The following is a 15,766-nucleotide window of genomic DNA, read 5'->3' on the forward strand; positions in this document are numbered from 1 at the left end:
TTAAAGCGTGTCATTCGTTTGCACAGGAATGCAATCTATTGTGAAGTCCTTGACTTGCAATCATTTCAAGACATGGAGTTCCTCGAGGTGCTGACCGAGGGTCTCAATCGGGTCCTCCTGGTGCGTGGTGGAGGCCGTGAAGTTATCACCATCTACTCTTGAAGGGCAGCGCTCAGCTACCAGATCTTTCTCATTCATTCTACCTACTGCATAGACTGAACACCCCAGTGTCTGCAGACTCCACCATGAGCAATATAACCCCAGCACATATCAGATGACTTTGCACTACATAATTGAAGACCTCCTTATTGCACCAGCTTAGTAGTCATTCTAACTTGACACTGTTCCTCCTTAATCATTACTTGTTTTCCCTCATCTAGACTCATTTCCTTTCAGCCAGTGGTTTTGAGTGGCACGGTTGGGTAGTAGTTATTAGCTACTGTTCCCTGAGGACTGATATTCCAAAGACAATCACAACCTACTGTATCCACTTTCCACGATCGGCTACTGTACTAAGAGAGAACCAACCAACTATTTTTATGCTTTGTGTATACCAGACAACATCCAGTTACAATTCAGTGTACAGACTTGGCTTAAATTAAATGGAAAAGGGTCAGCTGTCAGTTGAAGGAGGGAAAAACGTCTTCCAGTGTTTTGTCTAGAGGTTTGAGAAGCACTTTGAATTAAAATACCCAGGGTATGTGTGCGTGTTTGACAAAATTACTCAGAGAACCTTTTAGAGCAGGACCCTGAGGCTGTACTGTAATTCCATACATTCCCATTAACCACTTGCATGTTATTGTTATTGGAATCATGTCATGCGTTTGAAGAGAGAGCGAGAGAGATGCTGGTGGTTGCCGTGGTATGAGTGTGTTTGTTGTTTGCAGGGTTCGGTTGTGGTTATAAAGGCCTTTACACACTGAGCACATTTTAGATGACAATTCAGACAACAGCATTTGATATCCTTTCATTTACCCTTTGCTCAACTGTTCATCACTGTTGGAAAAAAAAACAATCTTCCGTTCAACACATACCAAAGTTGTTGAAACAAAACCTTACAACAAAAAAAATGACTAAACAGGAGAATGAAAAGAGGCTTTGCAAAAAATTGTATGTAATTCAGTGTAAAGAGATTTAACTCCAATCAGCTTTCAGTTGTTTCTATTGGTCCTTTCATCAAAATGTTTTGATATGGTGTAAATGGATGCCTTTTTCAAATTATGTAGAAAAACAAAACACAAAGTGACACAAAGTGTCATTGATGTGAAGCACAATAGTACCCCCTTGTGGAGCACTCTCTTAATGTGAGTGAATAGGTTAGAAATGGCTTCCAAAATGGCGCAATTCAAAACTGTGAATTATAAGCCAAGCCAGTTTCGTGAGGAGCTTTGCATCTAAAAACTGTTCAAATGGAGACTTGAGGCTTTGTTCTGACAGATGGCACTGCCAGTAATCAGTTTTTTATTTAGTGACCAGAACCTAGCATAAGTAAATTTGACAGATACATTATGTCCCTTATCTTTGTCCCAAAACATCCAAAAATCATGTTGTTCAGGTGGAGTTACAGACATCTGAGCTACATGTGGGAAAAAAAACCCAAAGGACCTAAAAATCCCCACCTGCCTTATCAGGCAGTGAAGCTATCTTTTTTCTTTTACCCTTTCCAAAATATTAAGTACCCCACACAATGTGACTACTTAGCCATTGTGTTGAGGAGAAGATATTTTTTGTATTTTGCTCATTTCAGAAGCCAATCAGAAAAGTTCTGCTTTTGCATGCTGTCTGTGTATTTCTGATGTGTGTAATGGTCTTTACTGTGAAATAATTCTAAATTTCAAGAAGGGAAAAGATTCCACAAGAGCTCTGTAAGAACACAATATCTTGTTTTGATACACAATAGTGTAGGTCATATTTTCATAATTTTATAAAAATTGATGATAGATTACATGCATCAGCACACTGAGACATGTACATACTGTAGTATATATATATACAAGATATTATTACTGAGACCACTGTATAAAATTATGATTATATACAGTATAAAAGAAAGTATATAAATATACAGAAAAAGCATATAAAGATTACTATTATTTATATCTCAACTGTTTACCTACAGAAAGAATTCTTTTATCATCAGCATTTTGAATGACTAACATTATATCAGCACCTTTTGCCAAATACCGAAATGTGATTTGTGCCATGTGGACTGAAGAAATATAATAATTTTTATAGGACCTTTCTCTTTAGATCTTTAGAGACCTTTAAATAGGGGAAGAAGACAGGGTCTTTGCGCAGTTGTACCATGTGGGACATTGCACAGAAATGGCATTACATTTAATTAACGGGCTAAAAAGCTTGTTTCATTCCAGTAATGTGCAAACAAGGAGATCACCTTTCCCTAACCTTCATTTCTCATTGTTCGTCTCCTCGTCCCAATAATTCACGCTGTCTACTGTTTATGGAATTTTGTCACTTTTCCATTTTCTCATAATGACCATGTTATGTCACTAAAATAACTTTATGTCAGTCTCATCTGTAAAAGAACCACAAACTGCTTAAATAAAGAAGAACAATGATATATGTTTACTTAAATTAGAAGTAGATAAACAAAAAATATATACATTTATCCAAAATATAATCTTATTTTTTGTATAATTACATTGAAGAAAATGTTTACTGAATAGACTAGTGAAAAAAAAATCTTTCTCTCTATATATCTATGCTATAAATGTATAGTTGTTGTCTTGTGCATATCTGTGAGGGTAAAGGACAAACTAGTGCTACATTTTCAATTGAGAATCCAATTGCATTGAGGATGCTGCTATCGTCATTGATTTGTAAATATATCACACTTAAAAAGGAAAGAAAACCACACCATATAACCATGCTTTGGGCCAGAAGTTAGTTAAAATGGACACTACGCTGGATAAGATTTTTTCCAGGCACATGCTAGGTCTAGCACCTGCAGTGGAGAGTGTCTATAGACTTCTCATAGAACACATTCAGTCACAGGGATTTGGGCAGTTTGAGTCAGATGCCCTTTTCACACATATCACCCAAGATATAACTGGGATACTTTTACCAGTAATGTTTAAAATTGCCTTGGGATTCCTGGTGATGTTTTGAACTTAAACAGCAACCGCTTCTTTGTTTCTGTGTTTTGTAGAAAGATGAACATTCACACATTTTTGGATTTTCACAAACTGAACTGGCAAATGTGTCAAAAAATGCTTTGCTGAATATAATCAAGATGACATTGTATTTCCCAGATGCTGTTCCTGTATTGGATTTGTGCTGGTAATTTTCCAGTTATTGCACGTACAAGAAAGGTCCTCTGTATTTTACTAGGCTTTGTACAGACAGTTTGCAAGTCATTGCATTAGTCTTTGTACAAGAAATGTCCTATGTATCGTACTACATATTATACAGGTAATCTCCAATAAGTAACACTACATCTAGTACAGAACATTTATAAAGGGTTATACTAGGTCATTTACATGTAATTTCTTATGGGTTGTACTAGGTTTAGTACTGAATTTCCTAGGGATTGTACAAGTTCTTGTACGTGTAATTTCCGAGGTATTACACAATGTTGTGTACAGGTGTTTTTTTAAGTTGATTATTTCCCAATAACTGTACTTGATCTTGTGTAGGTCATATCCTGGGTGTTGTGGAAGCAAGCAGGTCTTGTCAAGGTAATTTACTCATTATTGCACCAGGTCTCATAAAAGTAATGTCCAATTGTTGCACTATAAATGGTAAAGGTAATTTCCCAGGTATTGTACAAATCCTTGTACAGGTAATTTCCCAGGTTTTGTACCAGACCTCGTAAAGGTAGTTTCCTGGGTTATTGCATCAGGTCTTCTTGTGCAGGTATCTTCAATGTCCTGGGTATTGTACTAGATGTTGTGCAGATCATTTCCTAGAAATTGTTCTAGGTCTTGTAGTACAGGTAAATTCCTGAGTATTGTACTTGGCCTCATCAGTTAATTTCCGGGGTATTATACCTAGCTTCGTGTGGGTGAATTGTTGTGTCAGCGTTACTGCTGATTTCAGTACAGCTTGGGTTCACCCAGTAATGGAATTACCACTAAATACCTGAGTAAAAGTGCATGTGTGAAAGGGGCTAGATGCTGATTTATTTCTGCAGAGCATTCTCTAGGCATTTAGGTAAAGATCCCACTACATTGGTAGAGCACTACACATTTGTTTGCATGTCAAAGCTTTGCACTTTAATAATGTGGTTGAGAGGAGGCTTGAATGAGAGGCAGTTGATAAAGTGATTAACTGACCTCAGGCAAAGAGGTTTGCAAGGGAATCATTTCTTTAATGTTCTTACTGTTTTGCTAGTCACATTAACAACTAGTCAGTTTGCTTGTAAAAGTACTTTTGTCCATGATTTTAACCAGCATAGCTAAGTGCACATAGAAGATCTACTACCTGTCATAATAGTGATTTGACTTACAGTGATAGGAGAAACATGGAAAGTGGTAGCTAACCATTTCTTCTTTCTTATTGATTTACTTGTTTGTTTGTTTATTTCTGTCTGTCTTACGTCATTTCCAGGAATGTTTTGAAGCGTTTTGAGATCTGTTACTTTTTTTTTTGCCCTTATCCAATCGTTTCTACCTAATTTATTCACCTTATAGTTGCTAGCTTGAGGGTGTGTACTTGCCTACCATTTACTCTACCTGTTGTTATATACTTTGAATTTGTTTGATAAGTGGCCACATCAATATACTACCATACAGTTTGGTGACTACTAATATTTAATATGTAGAGATAATACACACTTTACTGTGTTACACACTAAACTGATCTGAAGGCATTCTTACCAGTCACACACCAAACAAACCCAAAATTAATGATACTCCCAGTGACGTTAAGGGCTCTCCAATTATCATTTCACTATGTCAGATTGCCTGAGTTTTGGGACATGTATATCCTAGGCTTAATAGGCTTAATTCACAGTGTCAATATCTTTATAATGAGAGCGTCTGCTGCAGAGACACAAGAGTAAGTTAGTTCACATATTCTGTCTGGACATAATAGACCAGGGTGTGTCTTAATCAAGTGCTGATCTTAGGTCTGTTGAAAATGCCAAGTGTAAATTAAAGACTAATATAATTCAAGATCAGCTTTCCTAGTCAGAGAAGCTTTAGAAGTTTGCTGAAAAACATTTTTGGTGTATGAATATTTTGTGCTCATTGCAATTACAGTGACCCTGTCCTTTCTTTGTTTTATGTAACCTTTATATGTAGTAACTTTCTTTGGGCTGTTGATATTCCAAATTTGATAATATTTAATTCTAATACTAATTGAATCACAACTCATGCGTATTATGCAATGTCGACTCGCAACCTTCTTGCAGCAGAAGTGTTTTCTACTGGTAGTACAGCAAGGTCACGAAATATGACCTCTTAATTAGATTTGTATTTAATTAATTGCAGGTGTTTCAGAAGGTGCTAACGAAAACTTATGCATGATTGCTGCAGAATAGTGCAAGCAAATGTGAGTGTGATTTAAGATTTCATGTTTCATATGTCTGAGAGTGTTATAGGAAAAAAGTTTATCACAAGAAATGTACGCAAGTGAAGGATCTGTATTGAGGAAAAAGTGAATGACTGAGAGGTTTGGTGTGTGGATCAGAAAAAAGACTTTACCAATTACCAATGCAATAATGAGCAGGTTAAAGACCTGTGGATTCCTCACACAAGAAGGGCTATTCAGTCAGATTTCAGAGTACAAACAAATGAAGGCACATCAGTAATTGTTCCACATGCGTCTTCATTCCCCATGGGTCAGAACCTGATGATACACTGATCTAACCAGGTTTTGCATAGAACAGCTATCCCCAAACTTGGTCCAGATCTGAGTCTAGATCCAACAACTATCTGTCCAATACGCTCCAGATGAATTTTATTAGAAGTTAGTAAAATTTAGCAAATCTTAAGCAAATTTCCACAAAGTTTGTAAAAGATATAACTCCTGATGGTGTTGCACAGCCAGATTCATTGAAGTGGCTACAAGATGTTGAAAGTGAAGGCTAGCATATGTTTTTTTCCAAAACATGCGAGGCCAGCCACTGCAATTTTACAAATGCCAAATTTGGACAGCTCAACACGCTTGAAGGAGAGCAGTAATTTACAATTCTACTGGATTAGCTAACAGACGTATCTCTGAACAACACAGCCAAAGAAGGAACACTATCCTATCCACCCAGAGAGAGATAGAGAGAGAGTGAGAAATAGTCAATATCCTCTCTTGACTTCAGGAGGAGGGTTGGTCACAATGTTCATGACCATGACAAGATCATGGACCACCTCTTCCTACATGCAGCTTCATGAGGTAGTGTTTACCTGCAGTTATCAATGTGGAATTACAGGTTATGGAATTTGTGATCACTTAATGATTTATTGAGGGTGGATATATTTTGTGTGTACAGCTCATTCAGCTTTCAAATCTTCTCCCTGTGTCTGTGTATAGCTGTAGGTTGATTCATTTGGAATGGTATCTACCAGAATGCAAATCACCCACAGCTTTACAAAGTGTAACTTAGCTTCTGGTTTTGTAAAGATACATGTGTGCCCTCAGACCCCTTGCGAATTCAGAAATCCCCACAATGTGAGCACCTAGCAAAAACTAGAGCAAAAGAATTTGCATTTGTACACAGATGGCATTTGTATTCTATCCTTAGAAGAGTAGTGATACTTTTTGTATGGTAGTATTACGTGGGTCCAGAGACACTGATCTTGGGTAGTGACGTAGGTGTTTATGTTCTCTGTTACAGTTCTTCATATTTATTCGTATGTGCGTGTGTGTGTGTGTTTGTTTTTTTTTTTGCATGAATGAAAAGAGAGGTCCTAACAAAGTGAAAGAATGAGAGAGAGTATGCCCAGAAATGTATGTGTGTGTGACTGTATGTTTGAGATTTACCGCTGTAGGATTAAGACAGGCTAGGCCTTGGTGGTTTAATTTTGTAAATATCAGAACTATTATAGAATTATATCTTAGCGTAGCTGTTTAATTTCTGTGTCCATGCAAGTCTAATATTTTAAAGAAATAGAAATGTGTATTCTCTGTTGTGTTCTACAAAGTATATTTAAAAAGAAGTAACTGAGATACTTGTTTTACCTTGTCAAATGCTTCTACATTACATGGCAAATGGTTTCTCTGGACCATTTTATAGAGTTGTCTGCACTAATGCAATAAATTGTCATTTTATTACACATATTGCTGTGGTAGTTTTTGTCGAATATAAAATGTATTATTATTATTATGATGTAAAGTCTCTTATTTAACTCACTTATTCATTCACATGCTCCCATTTAGCACATTTATTTATTGTTTTGATGTGAAGTATCTTATTTTCTTTATTCATTCATTCACTTGCTCATATTTAGCAAATTTCTTATCATGTTGACTGCTAATGTACAGTTTTGCACATAGGCTTACATTTCCCTGTCAGAAATTGATTTGTGATATGAGCTGAAATGGTTCCTACCATTTTAGGAACATATCGAATGTCCGGCAAAACACCATTTTATAAATATCTGAAGATCAATAGTTGACACACCTTTGAATATTGGGGTGCTGCTGTCTCAACTCAAGTTGACACTGAGAAGTTGAAATGGCAATGAAGTTTAAATATACACAGTGCCTTGTCTGAATGCCATTATTGTCAGTGAGTTACTTAGCTCATGTAAAACACTTTGATGGTCATCGAAGCATAGGAAAGCATAAGATCCATCAGAACTGTCAAATGACCAGTGAGCAAAAGTAGTTGAAATGTACAGCTCAGTAAACGTAAATAACTTTTGAATATAGGGCTTAAATGTGCCAATCAGTACGGTTCAAATTCACAAAAACACAACCTTCCTACTGTGAAGCATAAGGGTAGATGGCTGCTTATTTCAGTAAATGGAATTTTGTCAAAATTGATGGCAAGATGAATGAAGAATTATCATTCAGGACGATGTGCATGGAGCACACTTAACGTTTCCAATATGGTGATGATCAGAAACATAAGACCAACAAAGGATTTACAGGATCTGGAAACTATTTGCCCAGAAGAATGGACACCTTTACCACATGAGAAGAGAAAGGGCCTCATTTACAACTATCGCAAAAATTGCAAGCCATGACTAATGAAAAAAGGGGGCAATAAATGACTGTCATAAACAACTATGATTGGGGAAATTTTAATTGATGATTACTCTTTTATTGCTATAATTTATTTAATGATACTTCTATACTCTTTCTAGTATTCTAGTTTTATACAAAATGGTCATAATAAGTGACATGTTTTGTCTGATCAGTAATGTTTTGAGCTAGGTAAATCTATGGGTACAACCATAAAATAAATATTCTGTTATGTAGACATGGCAACTCTACTGCAATTAAGAAAGGGCTTTCTATATGTGGTAGTGATTTAGTAAAGAAGCTAATGCAATTAATTCTGATTAATTACTCAAATTGTCTGACAATGAGTTTAAGTTTGCCACACATTTTTTATTGTACAAAAACTGCTGAGTGTCCATACATCTTAAGAAAGGTCAAAGTATAGCAGCAATCTTTGAAAATGAATAACTGCTACCAGAATACATCAGCTTCTTAGCCAATAGTTATTGCTTTACTTATCAGATTTAAGAAGATATTACAAAAGCAGAAAGACATGAAAAGACAGACAGTATGACAAAGACAGGAGAGTGGATTATAGAGAGCCTCACCACTGAATCAAGACAAAATGAAGAAGAATTCCACAAATCTCAGAGTGAGGCTTCCTACTCTGGTATTTGCCCTAGAAATTATGATCGTTGTTCTATACTTTCTCTTTGTTACCTACGATGACCAAACCAATGCACTGCTGCAGAACAACAAAACAAATCCCATGGAGAATGCGGTGTACCAAGACTACCCCTTTTTCGCTGACATCCAAGTGATGATCTTCATTGGATTTGGCTGTCTTCTGGCCTTCTTCCGGCGCTATGGTTTTGGTGGAATGGTCTTCAATTTCATGACGGCTACATTTGCCATTCAGTGGGCTATTTTGGTTCAGGGCTTCTTCCATTTCTATTACAATGGGAATATTCATCTGGGAGTGATCAACCTCATGAATGCAGAGTTTGCTTGTGCTGTTGTGCTGATCTCATTTGGGGCAGTTCTGGGGAAGACCAGTCCTGTACAGTTATTAGTAAGCTTATGCATTGTTATTTTTTCATAAGTGTCTTATTATCTCAGTCAGTTGGTAAGTTATAAATAAATGACCCATATTTCATCTACAGGTCATGACCTTTTTGGAAGTTCCTGTTTTTGGCGTTACAGAATGGATTGTTGTTGAGTACCTAAAGATCAACGATGCTGGTGGCTCCATCCTCATTCACTTGTTTGCTTGTTACTTTGGTCTGGGTGTCACCTTCATTCTGTATAGACCAAGTCTGAATGAAGGTCATTCCAAAGAATGTACCAGCTATCAGTCTGATATCCTCTCTGTACTGGGTACATTATTCCTATGGGTTTTCTGGCCCTCATTCAATTGTGCATTGACTCTGAAGGGAGACGACCAACATAGAGCCATCCTCCACACTTTCATAGGCCTGAGTGCCTCCACCATTACTGCCTTTGCCCTCTCTGCCATGCTCAGCAAGAATGGCAAGCTCACCATGGCTGATGTACAGAACGTCACCTTGGCTGGTGGGGTCACTGTTGGTGCCTCAGTGGACATGATGATCTCACCTGCTGCTGCTTATGTGCTGGGGATGCTGGGTTGCACCGCTTGCATGCTGGGATATAAATACCTTAGTCCTTTTCTTGCACAAAAGCTCCGGATTCAGGACCAGTGTGGCATTCACAACCTCCATGGCCTAACAGGACTTATCTCAACTATAGCTGCCATTGTTGCAATCCTGCTGGCCAGTGAGGAAACATATGGCCCCAGCCTCTATCAGACCTTTTCTTATCGTGCACCCCAGGAGGGAGATCCTCGATTGGTGGAACTACAGAAACTGATTCCTGAATTAAAGCCTGGCTTGGGCCGCACTGCACAGGAGCAAGCATTGTACCAACTGGCTGCACTGGGAAGCACCATTGCTATGGCTGCTGTGGGAGGTATGCTGACAGGACTGGTGCTAAAGCTTCCATATCTCGCTTCTCCCAGTGATGAATTCTGTTTTGATGATGAGCTATTTTTCAATATTCCCCCTGATTATGATCAAGTTCCTGTGTCACATGGTCAAGAAAGCAAAGAAACAAAGCAAATGCAGGTGCTGACTAATGAGTCTAGCTCCTACAGCTAAAGTATATTATGCTACAAGGTTTTAATATTAGAAATGGACAAGCCATGGATATGAGTGGATCACACAAAATCTTTCTATCTTCTCCATTTGGTCAGATTTCTTGTGATGTTGTAACTAATATAAAAGTCCTTGGTTTGTCCTGGTTTGAAAAATCCTGACAAGGGTCAACTTTCTGCACTCTGGAAATATAATAAACGAATGATTCAATATCCTTAAATAATATATGTCCAATTAATTCTTATGTAATATTTCTATGACTGAAATTACTTCTTTATCTTTTATGGTATACATTTTGATTATGCAATCTAAGTATGCTCCAACTGTTCTTTAGATTTAGAAAATTTAGAAAAGTTTTCAGTGCATTCATCTCTTTTCCAAATTAAACATGTTAACAGTTTGGCATTAGGATTAAGTTATTCAGACTGAGGTACTGTATATTAATATAGTATATACTGATGCTGACACTGAGTAATGGATGAGAAGTGGCCACTCTGGCAATCATTTATTATAATAGATTAAATCTATTCACAATAGATCCATCTATCTACTCTGTCTTCAACAAGGCAAATGTTAACACTGTGCTACCAGTCAAAATTCCCTCAATACACCACTGTATACTTCTAAAGTTCACCTCAGACCTTGTTCTTCTGCACATCATATTTATTTTTGCAGTATAGGTAAATTATCTTTTCCTGTGTGCACCCACTGTTCCTTGCCATACCCTTCCTTGTTCTAAACAGTATTGGCAGTAATGGAGTAGTAAGTAATGTGTTACAGAACTGTGCTGACATTTTTCTTATAAGAACTTACTGTTTAAGTTATTCACATTACATTGCGTTAGTCACATTAAAGTTACTGTTGGAAAAGAAATGCGTTACTTGCCCAGCTTACATTTCTCTATGAGAACAATGTCAGTTATCCATTATGCATTAAACTATGCAATTCCTCTACATAGATTATCTGTATCTGTCTTGTTATGTACTTTGTTAGTGCATTTGTTACCTGCATTGACTAACTGTTTGACTTTAAAGAATTGGGGCAGAGTGAGCACAGAAAGCACTGTAAACATCATGAACAATTTTCGAAGCATATGATTGTGTAAAACTGCTGGGGAAAAAAGAACTGAAAAAGTTAGAGTACCAATCTCACCTAAGATATTTCAGTCTAATTATTATACAGAAACAGCTCTGTAAGCTTTACATTGTATTTGGAAATACAGAGTGTCTTTAATATAAGTAAAGAAAAGTATAGAAACACCCAATTAAAAGACACTGATTCGATTTTAGACGTTAGCTGCTCTAGTGGGTAGTGACAGGCCTTTTAATTGATGTTAAGTGTGACCAATTTACTGCAAATATCTATTGGTTTTTCACATATAAAGTACAGGGTTGTAGTTTACAGAGTAACATAGTAAAGTAATTAGTGATGACATTACCTTGTTCATAAAGAAAGGTGTGGAATAATCCCTTTAAATTTGAGAGAATTTATTTGTCATTTTTCAAATGGACTGTTTTTCAACATGTGATTATAACAAAGGTCTTGAAATTACAAAACCTGTTTCCAGAAAAATTGGCATATTGTGTATAATGCAATAAAAATAATAATCTGTAAATTGTTAATTCTCTTGTAGCTTTATTTAACTGACAAAAAACAAAGAAATGATTTCAAATGTTTTTATTAACCAACTTGATAGTATTGTTTAAGTATTAACAAATAAAAATTCAATTATTTAAAAGATTTACACATTTCAAACATTTTGGACAGAAATTAAACAAAGCTGATTTTTTTATTAGGATTTTCAAGTTACACCATTTTGAATCTTTTAGCTATAAGCAGGAATATACAAAAACATAAAGGAGCTTTCACCAAACACTCAGTTGCAAGCAAAAATGGGTAATGTCTCACCAATTTGTGCCACCGTTCCTGAGAGAATTGTTAAAACAAAAAATTTTATTTTAAACATTTATCAAGGCAAGTTTACAAAGAATTTAAGTCTTTTACCATCTACAGTTCAAAATATTGAGAAAATATCAAAGGCAAAGTTGGAAACCACGGCTGAATATGTTTTACCTTTGAGTCCTCAGATGCCACTGCATGAGAGACCAGTATGCTACTGTGATATATATGCCAATCCGTCATAATAATATTGCCACCTCCTTGTTATTACACGTACCATCCATTCTTTAATTTCCAGTGATCTTACATTAGCATTTGGATGTAAGCTCACTGGAGCTGAAAGAATGGACAGAGAGTGTAATAAATTTTACTTACACCCATCATGAGAAGTTTTTAATGTCAAATCGCATTCTTATCCTCCTGGTTAATGCTTGGCATTTGGTATTGTGTCTTTAAGCTAATATGCAGCTGTTTCAGAGCACCTAATTTCATTTTAATTAATGTTGAATATAACAGCTGTGTGTAAAACAGAACATCTGTGTTCACAATGGGTACACCTTAAAGTTAAATCTGACTTCACTGTGTACAAACATTGGCATCTTCAACTTATTCACCACTGACCTTCTCGTTTTTCTATTCAGCTTCTTCTCCTTCTCTTGCAACCTGCGTTGAGTTGTGTCTCTACTTAAACCTGTGTTTATCCTGAAGACCAAGCTGTGCTCATAAACTAAGAATAACAAACCTAAATTTAATAAAATAATTTCTTTGTGTCAAACTGCTCATTTTTAACTAGATTGGAAAATCAGATTTCACCAAATGACAATTGCAATTAATGATGATTCATTATTAGAATTGTTTTATAGCCTTATTTATAATTATTAACTATATTGCATAATTTTTATTACTCTGAAGTGCAGAGTATACATAAATCCCTAAAATGGGCAAAGTGCAGCTATCCATTACCTGAGAAAGTATCTATGGCCTGAAAACTCCAGCTTATGAGCCAATAGATTCTGCTGCACTTATCACATCTGAAGGGATATAACACAAGGAGCAAGGTATTAAAATAGAGTTCATAGGAGAGAGGGGGATTATAGAGAGCTTCAACTCTGAATCGAGACAAAATGAAGAAGAATTCCACAAATTTGAGAGTGCGGCTTCCCGCACTGGTATTTGCACTGGAAATCATTATTGTTGTTCTATACTTTCTCTTTGTTACCTACGATGACCAAACCAATGCACTGCTGCAGAACAACAAAACAAATCCCATGGAGAATGCGGTGTACCAAGACTACCCCTTTTTCGCTGACATCCAAGTGATGATCTTCATTGGATTTGGCTGTCTTCTGGCCTTCTTCCGGCGCTATGGTTTTGGTGGAATGGTCTTCAATTTCATGACGGCTACATTTGCCATTCAGTGGGCTATTTTGGTTCAGGGCTTCTTCCATTTCTATTACAATGGGAATATTCATCTGGGAGTGATCAACCTCATCAATGCAGAATTTGCTTGTGCTGTTGTGCTGATCTCATTTGGGGCAGTTCTGGGGAAGACCAGTCCTGTACAGTTATTAGTAAGTTTGCGCATTGTTCTTTCTTCATAAGTGTCTTATTATCTCAGTCAATTGGTAAGCTATAAATAACTGACCCATATTTCATCTACAGGTCATGGCCTTTTTGGAAGTTCCTGTTTTTGGCGTTACAGAATGGATTGTTGTTGAGTACCTGAAGATCAACGATGCTGGTGGCTCCATCCTCATTCACTTGTTTGCTTGTTACTTTGGTCTGGGTGTCACCTTCATTCTGTATAGACCAAGTCTGAATGAAGGTCATTCCAAAGAATGTACCAGCTATCAGTCTGATATCCTCTCTGTACTGGGTACATTATTCCTATGGGTTTTCTGGCCCTCATTCAATTGTGCATTGACTCTGAAGGGAGACGACCAACATAGAGCCATCCTCCACACTTTCATAGGCCTGAGTGCCTCCACCATTACTGCCTTTGCCCTCTCTGCCATGCTCAGCAAGAATGGCAAGCTCACCATGGCTGATGTACAGAACGTCACCTTGGCTGGTGGGGTCACTGTTGGTGCCTCAGTGGACATGATGATCTCACCTGCTGCTGCTTATGTGCTGGGGATGCTGGGTTGCACCGCTTGCATGCTGGGATATAAATACCTTAGTCCTTTTCTTGCACAAAAGCTCCGGATTCAGGACCAGTGTGGCATTCACAACCTCCATGGCCTAACAGGACTTATCTCAACTATAGCTGCCATTGTTGCAATCCTGCTGGCCAGTGAGGAAACATATGGCCCCAGCCTCTATCAGACCTTTTCTTATCGTGCACCCCAGGAGGGAGATCCTCGATTGGTGGAACTACAGAAACTGATTCCTGAATTAAAGCCTGGCTTGGGCCGCACTGCACAGGAGCAAGCATTGTACCAACTGGCTGCACTGGGAAGCACCATTGCTATGGCTGCTGTGGGAGGTATGCTGACAGGACTGGTGCTAAAGCTTCCATATCTCGCCTCTCCCAGTGATGAGTTCTGTTTTGATGATGAGCTATTCTTTAATGTTCCCTTTGATAATGACCAAGTTCCTGAACCAGACTACACAGAGAAACAAAATAAACAAGTGCTTGCTACAGAAGGCAGCACCTGAAGTTAGATTACATTCAAAAAATGATTAGTTCTTCTTAAATCAACTTTTTATTCTTCTTTTTATTTTTGTTATTATTATTATTATCACACCATTTCCATTCCGGTTAACTCCACCAGCATTTTTCGAGATATTGACTGTTCTAACTTGTTATTCGCTATTAAAAACTGATTTAATATATATTAAGTCTAGTTTATAAATTCAGGTCTATAAGAAAATGCAGTTCTGTTCTTTCAAAAAAAATGCTTGACTGTTATGCTGAAAATGCAGTTTTTGTTGAATATGTAAATTTTATATATTTATATTTTTCTTAAATTAAACATGTTGATGTAATTAGCAGTACCTTAATATCACATTGTATTTTACATTCATGAGCAAAGTGGCTGAATAAACTATATACATTTGTTTTTGTTAATGTGTTACAGCAGTGAGTTCATCACATGGTTCATCACTGGGAAAATATATTCATCCGTTTTAATCATTTTAAAATTGATTAGCCAAGTATGATACTCTAACCAGTCTGTAATAAATGTGTTAATATTGGACTTAAACCAAGGAGGTTTATTAAAAAAAAAAAAAAAAAAAAAAAAAAGAAAAAAACACACACACCAAGGTTCAAGGTCCTAACTGATAAGTTGATTACAAGAGATTTAAACTTGTGCATAACATCTGAACTAGAAATAGACATAAATATGTACTCAATATTTACCTTGAATTAGCCTGTGTAATACTGCAATTTTTTTCAACATTAACTTTTAACTCACACACACACACACACACACACACAAACACAAAGCAGTTACAAAGCAGGCCAGTCTGGACATTAAGTAACAATTACGCTAAATTTCTAGTGCTCTCCCCTGTTCACATTTCAGTGTAAAAACAAACAAACACACACACAAACACACACACGGATG

General features: G+C 36.8%; 2 protein-coding genes and 1 pseudogene across 2 annotated transcripts in view; all 3 read left to right on the forward strand.

Moving 5' to 3' along the window:
• slc12a5b (solute carrier family 12 member 5b) overlaps positions 1-7,224 on the forward strand; it is a 59,655-nt gene extending 52,431 nt beyond the window's left edge. The window contains exon 26 of the mRNA XM_066643348.1: positions 71-7,224. Within this exon, the coding sequence (XP_066499445.1) occupies positions 71-162 (92 nt within the window). The 3' untranslated portion in view covers positions 163-7,224. The remainder of the gene's footprint in view (positions 1-70) is intronic.
• A 1,525-nt stretch (positions 7,225-8,749) lies between these two features.
• On the forward strand, positions 8,750-10,298 carry LOC136666237 (ammonium transporter Rh type B pseudogene; annotated as a pseudogene).
• A 2,848-nt stretch (positions 10,299-13,146) lies between these two features.
• On the forward strand, positions 13,147-14,852 carry rh50 (Rh50-like protein). Its single transcript, XM_066644325.1, has 2 exons — positions 13,147-13,765; positions 13,857-14,852. The coding sequence occupies exons 1-2, from the start codon at positions 13,319-13,321 to the stop codon at positions 14,850-14,852; spliced, it is 1,443 nt and encodes a 480-aa protein (XP_066500422.1). The 5' UTR covers positions 13,147-13,318.
• The last annotated feature ends 914 nt before the right edge of the window (positions 14,853-15,766 follow it).

Source organism: Hoplias malabaricus, chromosome 14, assembly GCF_029633855.1.
Source record: "Hoplias malabaricus isolate fHopMal1 chromosome 14, fHopMal1.hap1, whole genome shotgun sequence".
Classification (NCBI taxonomy): Eukaryota; Metazoa; Chordata; class Actinopteri; order Characiformes; family Erythrinidae; genus Hoplias; species Hoplias malabaricus.